The 9,364-nt window shown below is 47.6% G+C and overlaps 2 protein-coding genes across 3 annotated transcripts; one reads left to right on the top strand and one right to left on the bottom strand.

The window, feature by feature from the left end:
• The first annotated feature begins 54 nt into the window (after window positions 1-54).
• SNRPB (small nuclear ribonucleoprotein polypeptides B and B1) lies at window positions 55-2,500 on the top strand. Its single transcript, XM_048322271.1, has 7 exons — window positions 55-173; window positions 280-431; window positions 797-908; window positions 1,160-1,312; window positions 1,672-1,810; window positions 1,973-2,098; window positions 2,314-2,500. The coding sequence occupies exons 1-7, from the start codon at window positions 171-173 to the stop codon at window positions 2,349-2,351; spliced, it is 723 nt and encodes a 240-aa protein (XP_048178228.1). The 5' UTR covers window positions 55-170; the 3' UTR covers window positions 2,352-2,500.
• A 427-nt stretch (window positions 2,501-2,927) lies between these two features.
• On the bottom strand, window positions 2,928-9,328 carry DDX27 (DEAD-box helicase 27). 2 transcript variants are annotated; one of them, XM_048321883.1, is made up of 22 exons: window positions 9,177-9,328; window positions 8,957-9,091; window positions 8,795-8,854; window positions 8,377-8,527; window positions 7,961-8,007; window positions 7,717-7,803; window positions 6,864-6,969; window positions 6,607-6,780; window positions 6,145-6,295; window positions 5,896-5,995; window positions 5,645-5,786; window positions 5,417-5,570; window positions 5,221-5,302; window positions 4,968-5,145; window positions 4,724-4,830; window positions 4,443-4,548; window positions 4,251-4,345; window positions 4,024-4,150; window positions 3,703-3,787; window positions 3,434-3,508; window positions 3,105-3,144; window positions 2,928-3,021 (listed from the first exon to the last, which is right to left on the bottom strand). In XM_048321883.1, exons 1-21 carry the CDS (start codon window positions 9,270-9,272, stop codon window positions 3,129-3,131), a joined length of 2,274 nt encoding a protein of 757 aa, XP_048177840.1. In that variant the 5' UTR covers window positions 9,273-9,328; the 3' UTR covers window positions 2,928-3,021; window positions 3,105-3,128. The 2 variants fall into 2 exon arrangements, with proteins under 2 accessions (XP_048177840.1, XP_048177839.1); XM_048321882.1 differs by having other exon boundaries at window positions 2,928-3,144.
• Between the last annotated feature and the right edge of the window lie 36 nt (window positions 9,329-9,364).

The raw sequence follows: 9,364 nt of genomic DNA, 5'->3' as shown, positions 1-9,364 counted from the left end.
GTCCGCGGCGCGCCGGAACGGGCGGGGCCCGCGCAGCGCGGGCGGAAATCGCCGCGGCCGCGCGTAGCAGCTTCCGCCGGGGCCGGCGGGGTGGAGGGAGCGAGGCAGCGCGGCGGGAGCAGCAGCAGCAGCAGCGGCGGCGGGGGGGGGGAGCACGGAAAGCCGCAACCATGGTGAGTCGGGCGGGTTCGCGGGGCGGGGAGCCCGCGGTGCGGGAGCCCGCGGTGCAGTGAGCCCCGCTCCGGGCCGGCCCGCGGGTAACGCGGCGCTCTCTTGCAGACGGTGGGGAAGAGCAGCAAGATGCTGCAGCACATCGACTACCGCATGCGGTGCATCCTGCAGGATGGGCGCGTCTTCATCGGCACGTTCAAGGCCTTCGATAAGCACATGAACCTCATCCTCTGTGACTGCGACGAGTTCCGCAAGATCAAGTGAGCGGTGCGGGGTGCCCCTAGCCTGGCTCCCCAGCGAGGGGAGCCTCGGGGCGAGAGCCGGGACACCGATGGGGCATCGTGTGCTGCCGGCTCCCGCAGAAACAGTCATGGGTTTAGTCTCGTTTCTCAAATCCTCAAACTACCAAGGCTTAAGGGGCCCTTTGTTTCAGTTCTTTTCTAATATCCAGCATACGTGATGCTAGTTGTAGCAGTTTAGATTTCTCTATGTACTTAGTTTGAGGCATATAAAAATGTACTCCTCTCTGGAGAAGCAGCCTAATGGTGTATTTGTAAGCTCAAAGAGCAGCATTCATTCATTCATTCTGTTTTTTTCTTATGCTTCACAATGTTTTTTCTCACAGACCTAAAAATTCAAAACAGCCAGAGCGGGAAGAGAAACGAGTCCTTGGTCTTGTGTTGCTTCGAGGGGAAAACCTGGTGTCCATGACGGTTGAAGGACCACCTCCAAAAGATGTAAGAATGAGCACAGAGCTAAGGAAAAGGGGAAGGGAAATCTAATGAATTTTCTTCTTTTCAGGGGAATGCTACTGTTGTATTGTAGTAGACTTCCAGATGCTCTTGTGACTAGGTCCAACAAACTTCACTGCAGGAAGCTCTAATTCCTTTATGGGCTTGGACATTTAACTGGACAAAGGACGGGTGTGGGCATCTCCAGGATATGAGGACTTGTGATAAATCTTTCTTTTGGGGGGCTCTGTTTTCAGACTGGAATTGCCCGGGTACCCCTTGCTGGAGCTGCTGGAGGACCTGGCGTTGGGAGGGCAGCAGGGAGGGGAGTACCAGCTGGTGCTCCCATGCCACAGGCTCCAGCAGGATTAGCTGGCCCTGTCAGAGGAGTGGGAGGACCATCCCAACAGGTGAGATACTGTGACCTATGTGGCTTTTATTTTTTGGCACCAGTGAGATGCGAGAAATTGGTGTAGTGGAAGAATTATAATCTTAGTTTCTGTTACCACAAAGTTTGAGCCTAGTAAGGCTTTTTTTGGGACTAGATCTCCCTAGGTACTGTCCTATATGACAGAAGAAGAGGCTTGAAATAGTGCAGATTCTCACATGTAATTCAAGTGGTATCCATTGATTTGTGTTATAGGTTGTAGCATTATTTAGTAAGTTAAGAGAAGACATGTAATTTTTTGAAGGGGAATTTCAATGTTATTTTTTAGTTATTATTATAAAGCAGGTGCTGTTTTCCTGAGCCTGTTTATTTTGTCTACAGGTGATGACACCCCAGGGTCGTGGAACAGTTGCAGCTGCTGCTGCAGCAGCCACTGCCAGCATAGCAGGAGCCCCAACTCAATACACGCCAGGGCGTGGGGGTCCTCCCCCACCCATGAGCAGAGGAGCCCCTCCTCCAGGTAGGAATTACTTTGTAGAGCTCATGTTTTGTTGCAAAATTGGTGATAAAGTGGTAATTACCTGAGTCTGTTGAAAATCTGGTGTTATGGAGGATATCCTGATACCCAACTAGTGCTTGAATATTCAGCTGGATTTATGTGGTTGTTTTTCTCTGGCTTAAGGAATGATGGGACCTCCTCCAGGCATGAGACCACCAATGGGCCCACCCATGGGAATGCCACCTGGCCGAGGTGCTCCAATGGGAATGCCCCCCCCAGGCATGCGGCCACCACCCCCAGGAATGAGAGGTGAGCAGAGGTTATCCCAACTGCCTAGGAGCTCTAAGAAGCCATAATACAATGTTTGAAGGGTGATGCATTCAACTCTCTCCCGAGCTCTGCTAGTTGTCATAAATGCTTTGGTGCCAAAAAGGGGTGCTATGGCTACTTTGAGCATGGGGAAAATGTATTTTTTGTTTAGTCTTGCTGCTGCTTTTCTCTTCAACTCTTTCCTTTATTCCCAGGACCCCCTCCACCTGGCATGCGCCCCCCGAGGCCGTGAGAATTCTGTAATGTACCTCTGAACTGGGAGAAGACCAAGGAAGGGGATACTGAGCAGTACCACCTGTCTAACCTTTGTTATGTATATTTTATATCTACTGCTGGTAATGTCTGCCCTTTTTAATAAAGTTGGAAAACCTAGTATTTGGAGTCACTGTTGTGCTGGTCTGTTTATGTCAGGAGTGTAGGCATTACTTTTTAATGCTGCACTTGGGTCATCCCAGAAAAGCAGGTTTGAAGAAAAATGCTTAATTTGTATGGACAGCTCAGAAATGAACAGTTGGCCTGTGTTCCTTATTAAGGCATAACAATGAAATTGAGCAAGGCTGATGGGGAAAAAAAACCAGGTAGGGAGAGCAGAGATGGGAAAAAATTAAAGAAGCCATCTTTGTGACAGGTAGTTTGAAAAACCTTTTTTTCCTGTTACAGAAATAGGTTATGGACCACAAAAATCCTTTTCAGCTCTATTAATTATTTGAGATCACGTAAGTATATGAACAAAGCATTGTCCAGTTTTTGCCAATGTATGTGCCACCTTTTAGTTGTTCCAGCTATCCATAAAACAGAGTAAAACCTCTTAAAAGAAAAATAATCCTTTATTGCATGGGCTGCTACAGATGTTTTCAGTCTTCAACCAGGCATTGACAAACATCCCAAAGTTATTCCAGAATCTGAAGAAAAACGTCAATTTTACTGAAGTTAATCTCCTTGCAGTACAAAAAACTGAGGGCCTGTACAGTGTGTCTGAAATTACCTGTTTGGTAATTGCCAACAGTTCTTACTTTCTCTTGTACCTGAAAGAGAAGATAATTGAAATGACATTCCATCAGCCCAGCTCTCAATGACAGATGAGGAGCAGCACGGAGCATTTTCTAGGCAAAATGGTCTCCCAAGTAGGAGCCTAGGAATGTGCTGTTAAAGGCACTATCCTTGATTACCCCCTGCATCAGACCTGCCGTAAGTGGGTACTGCAGAACCAACAAACCTTTTAGCAAGGGCCTTTAAACAAACACAAGAGGAGGAAGAAGAAGAAAGCAGAAAAAAAGCCCCAAAACTTGAACAAGAAAGTAAAGGGAACTATACCTGGACTTGGATTTGAAGTTTCCTCCTTTCCTGCGCTGGGCAATACCCAGGCGTTTTCGATCTTCAAATGATGGGCTTTTGAGAGAGAGGGGAGGGAGGAGAGGTCAGACAAGTCACAGAATTATAGCAGTAGGACACGTACTTCTCAAAAGAACCCTGCCCACTTTTTTTCCCCACTGTCAGTCAAAGTATCCCTGAGGAAGTAGAGAGATGCAAGCAAATTCTCATCTACTACAGTCTGCACTAACGTAGACCTGCTAAGACCTTACCCAGCACGGTACTGCTTCAGAGCCTTCCTGCTCGTGTTGGTCAGCTCTTCGTCAAACACAGACAGTTTCTTCTTCTTCTTGGGACCTAACCAACAATAGTCAGAACATTTGTTGTAAATGGAAGGCCACAGCATCATCACAGTACTCTTGAACACAACAATTAGCCTAAGCATGAGGCAAATGACTGCAAACATAGACCCTTGGCCAGCACTTGTGGCCATTCCTTCAAAGATCAGTGCTGCCCTCTGTACAAACTAATTTAACTATTTCTAGCAAAGTAAGTGACATAAAGTAAGTTAGCTGTAAAACAAAAGTCTCTACCTGCTGGTGCTGCTGCTGGTTCCTCTTCTGGCAAGGCTCTGGCTCTCTTTGCTCGGCGATTCCTCTTTGCCAGCCGCTCAGCGTACATTTGAGATTTCAGGATTTCAAACTGTGACCTTTCCTCAGGCTGAAAGGTGTTAAAATACAAGTTTCAGTGATGTGAAGCTTTGCTAAGGGAAAACTATGATAGTCCACCCAGGGTCTCACTTGTCCACAAAGGAACTCACTGTCATTTGGGCTTTTTTCTGTGTGTCCTGTACAAATTTCTTCCTTTTCTTTTTCCCTCGTAATGCTAGGTCAAATTCCTGCAGGGCTTTAGCCACTGGAAAGAGAAAGAAAAACAGAATAACTTCTTAAAGCACAGAGCAGAGGCCAGCTGCAGCTATAGAATTTAACATGGCAACAGCGTCACGACTCACATTTCTCTTTCTTCCTCTCCTCACGGGTCTGGAACCAGCTCCGCTCCACACCCTCACTCCCAGTCTCTTTTTTTCCTGTCTCCAGCTGCTTCTTTGCCTTGTTGATCTGTGATAATTCAGGCAAGACGTGAGCTCATGGTGGCTAAAAAATACTCCTCTCTCAACAGTTCCCAAGCAGGAACTGAGAGATTCTTTTCCCTTTCTAAAGTAAGCAAGTTAAGTACACTTAGGGTGACCTCAGAATGGACTATATCACACCAGATATTTAAAAAATTGCTTACCTGGGCCTCTGACTGCTGCATCTCACGTTCCTCACGCTCCAAGCACAGAACTGCATAGATATCTTTCTCTAGATTCTCGATCTTCTCCCGAAATTTCAATATGACATCTGAAAACAATACCATGTGAACGTCAGAGGCAGCTCATGCAAAGTTCATCTTGTTTTTCAGCACCTTTTAGTGTCCCTCTGTACCATGATATTCCCTGTTTACTCTCTCCAGCTCTTTACCTTAGTGAAGCACATACCTTGGGGGAGGATTCTGGCTTTCACTGCTGTTTTAGCAGTCTTGACAATCTCCTTCAGCATCTTGCGCTCTTCCTCCCCCACAAGTGAAACTGAACGACCAGCCTTGCCTGCCCTGGCTGTCCGACCCACACGGTGGACATAGTGTTTGATGGTGTTAGGCATGGTAAAATTGATTACCTGTGACAGAAACAGTGTTAACAGGGAAACAACATGAAAGGCCTCATTAAAAAGCTCAGTATTTCAAATACTCACTGTTTTAACACCTTCAATATCAAGTCCACGTGCAGCCACATCTGTAGCTACCAGGATATCAATCTGCTCATCCTTAAAGCGCCTGAGCAGAGAAAGCAAATGCATTAGCAGTGAATGCAGCTATCTACTTCCGTCCTAAAACTTCCAGCTTGGAATTTCTTTTCAGGCTAGGCTTGCCAACTAAGCCTGCTAATACCTGAGTGATTCCAACCGCTGTGTCTGAGAGAGGTTCCCATGAAGCTCCCCAACCCGCAGGCCCATCAGTCCGAGCAGGATGTGCATGCGGTGAGCTTGCTTCTTGGTCTGGGTGAAAAGCATCACGTGATCTTGGAATGTTCGTGTCAGCAGAGCTGAAAGAAAGTCCTCTCAGAAGCCTGCTCCAAAGTCACTCACTGATTCCAGCTTGCCTCGGCTTATCACTGACCTGTTACAATGGCCTCCCGGTCCCCCTCCCGGTTGGGTCTGATCCGGATAAATTCCTGCCGCAGGAAAGGCGCAACATCTGTGTTGCTGTTCACAAAAATTCGGACAGGATTTTTCAGGGAAACGGAAGCCAAATCTTTAACCTACAAAAACAGGTTAAGAAAAAAGAAGTCCACATGATTTCTGGTAACAGACCTGACAAACTCCTATTCAACTTCCTGCCTCAATATGCTTCTCAGCAGCTTGTCTTACCTCCTCAGTCATTGTGGCAGAGAAAAGCATTGTCTGACGGTGGTGGGAACACAACCTGATTATTTCCTTCATCTGTTCCTCAAAGTATTCATCCAGCATCCTACACGGGAGAAAAACAGCAAGGTAAGGCAGCTTCACCTGGGCCTAGCCAAGAAACATTACATAAGGCTGGACAAGGACAGCCTGATAGCCTGGGGAAAGGAAGGTAGAAAACTGCCATGTTTTTCACTGCTGTCCTGCTTACCCTACCTGTCTGCTTCATCCAAAATCAGCACCTCAACACTGCTCAGGTGGAAAGAAGGGCAGTTGTGGAGATGATCAATCAGTCGCCCAGGAGTGGCAATAAGAATGTCTGGTCCCGAGCGCAGAGCAGCTTCCTGAGTCTTCACATCCAAGCCACCTGAAAGAGAGGGAACACAGACTGCTGACCCTCCGAGCACACTGCAGCAGAGTACATGGATGCATGTTATCTGAGGAATGGGAAGCACCTCAGATTAAACAACATCCAAAACCAGAAATGACCCCATATTTTCTTTCTCAAAAACCAGTAAACAAGAACAGCACAACATTGGAAAGCAAGATTTTAAACCACAGTATGTCTACTAGAAGCATAATAACCATACAGCCTCCAGTTTTACAACACAGAATTCCCAGTTCCATATAGTGGTTTACAGTGAGCTGTACAGTTCACATAAATTACTTAACACTCACCTACTGCCAGGCAAGTTGTGACACTGCTGAACTGTGCCAGCTGTTTTGTGACAGAGTGCACCTGAATACCCAGTTCTCGTGTTGGCACCAGAACCAGTACACGTGTTATTGGAGCTTGACGAGGTTTGTAAATCAGGCGCTCGAGGACAGGCAAGATGAAGGCAGCTGTTTTACCTGAAATAAAAAAGTAAGAAGGGTTACCAATTATTGTGAATAGCTGATCCTCTGTTTCTAGAGTGCCCTGTTCAACCCCCTACCTGTCCCAGTGGCAGCACAAGCACAAATATCCTTTCCCAGAAGACCCACTGGGATACAAGCCTTCTGAATTGGGGTTGGTTGCTTGAAGCCAAGAGCTGTGATTGCCTACAAAGGAGAGAGAGCAATTAAACTCTGTCTCTGATATGGCCACACCATGAGTACTGTGTCCAGCTCCTAAGTACAAGAGACATGGACATACTGGAGAGAGACCAACAAAGGGCTATGAAGATTATGAAGGGCTTGGGAGCACCTCACATATGGGGAAAGGCTGACAGAGCTGGGACTGTTCAGCCTGGAGAAGGCTCAGGAGCAAACTTGTCAATGTCAATAAATACCTGATGGGAGGGTGGAAAGAGGATGGAGAGAGAGACAGATGCAATGGGCACAGACTGAAATACAGTAATATATGTGTTTAGGTTCCTTCTAAACACCAGGAACTGCTTTGTCACCTCAATGGTGACCAAGCACCAGCACAGGGGGCCCAGAGAGGTTGCAGTCTCCATTCTTGGAGATATTCAAAGCCATCTGGACACATTCCTGGGCAGCAGCTCTAGGGGGCCCTGTTTGAGCAGGGGTTGGACAAGATGACCTCCAAGGTCCCTTACAATCTTAACCATGCTGTGACAAGTCCCACTCAAAATGGTGTCGATACATTCAATCTTTGACACAATCAAAGAACAGTTTCCATTAATCTGTAATAACAGCTCCTAAAGGACTATCACACTAGCTTCCAGATTATTTCCTTGTCAGAGAGGTTGCAAAGCAAAGAGGAATTTGACTGTTCTAATTGGTGGTAGGGAGGCTGTTCAACATTTTTCAGAGTAACATGTAATAAATCAACCAGGTAAATACCTTTAGCAAAGGTCGTGAAAGATTCATGTCCTGGAATGACAAGTTATCATCATATTGAGAGGCATCTTCAAAAAAGCTCTCTGGTTCCTAGAAACAGGAAAAACAACAAAACTGGAACAACACAAGCAGCAACACAACTTGTTATCAAAAGGCTCTGGGCTGGTTTTTGAGCTACCATTTGTTAACCAAAGCGAATTCCTCCACAAGAAATGCTGGAGAAATTTGACTAGTTTTTAACACTTACCACTTCTCCCTTTTTTGATCTCCTCTTTTCCTTCACTTTGACCTTGTCTGCAGAGAAAGAGAAATGTGACGGGAATTAACAAGCACAGCTAAACCCATAACAAGATGCTGTGAACTGTCCTAACCTTGTAACCTCATTCTTTTTGCTCTCAACTGAGATATTGAGGGAGAAGCCTCAGAAACAAGTAGAGGCATGGAATGGAGTAAAACTGCCAAGTAAATATCCTTCTTCAGGGATGAGTTCTGTTATGGCTACCATTCAAAATAAGCTTGATTAAAATCAGAAGGAATGTTGCAGAAGGCAAACAAAATATAAAAGATTCTTGCCCACTCTCAGCAAGGCTTCACTACAGACTCTTCTCCAGTGAGCCAACACTATGTCAGATTCTTGACCATCTCTGTGTGTACTGCTGATACCTGCTTTTGCGAAGATACTTTCATCATCCAGTGAATACTCAGACTCCACATCTTCTTCATCCCTACTGCAATCCTCACACTCCTTTTTGGTTTGATCATCTTCAGCCTCCGCATCTTCATCTTTCACTTTTGCTTGTTTAGCTTCCTTTTCCTAAAAAAAAATTATAAAAATGTTTTAAAAAGAAAGGATGAAAAAGAAACTTCAATCCTTCATGAGCCTGTGTTTATAATGAGCCCATTCACAAAACCATGATTTTGCATAACTTTAATAATTAATAATTCTGCAACCTTATCCATTCAGCAACACATCACATGTGGCAGCAAACCCAGCTGAAGTGATGAGCTGCAGCCAGAGCACTGTGGCTGACGGAATGGCCAAACACATACCAGTCTTTTCAGCAATGAGAAAGACCCTGACCTGGAGCTTCCTTTTCTGTCTCACTTTCTCAATCTTCTCATCCAGCGTCGTAGCTGCTTTCTAGGCAGAAAATCACAACAGGGAAGCTGTAAGAGGAGCCCAGGAGAACAGTGCGTGCTGTGGCCTCTGGCGCCGCAGCTCCATTCCGGCCTCAGGCCTCACCTTGCCGCGGAGCTGCCGCAGCGCCGCCGTCCAGGCGTCCTCCCCGCCGGCCTCCGCCTCCCCGAACACGAACTCGGCGCTGAAGACCCCGCCGGAGGGTCCCCGCCGCCTGGGGCCCGGCGGCCGGCGCAGCTCCTGCGGTAACACCCGTGAGCAAGGACCGCGGCCCGGCCCCGCCGCACCGCCCCGACCCGCGGCTCCCGCGCCGGCCCGGCCCCACCTCCTCATCCTCGGAGTCGCCAGATTCGGAATCCACGGGCACCACGTCCCCCTCGGCGATGGTGCCCACCAGGCCGAGGCTCTCCAGCGTGGCCATGGCTGCGACCCGGAACCCCGCGGGACACGCGTGCGCTGGGCAGGGCCGGGGGCCGGGCCGGGGGCCGGGCCGAGCTGGGGGCCGGGCCCGGG

Source organism: Corvus hawaiiensis, chromosome 17 (assembly GCF_020740725.1).
Source record: "Corvus hawaiiensis isolate bCorHaw1 chromosome 17, bCorHaw1.pri.cur, whole genome shotgun sequence".
In the NCBI taxonomy this organism is placed as follows: Eukaryota; Metazoa; Chordata; class Aves; order Passeriformes; family Corvidae; genus Corvus; species Corvus hawaiiensis.
This window is presented reverse-complemented; position numbering and strand designations above follow the sequence as displayed.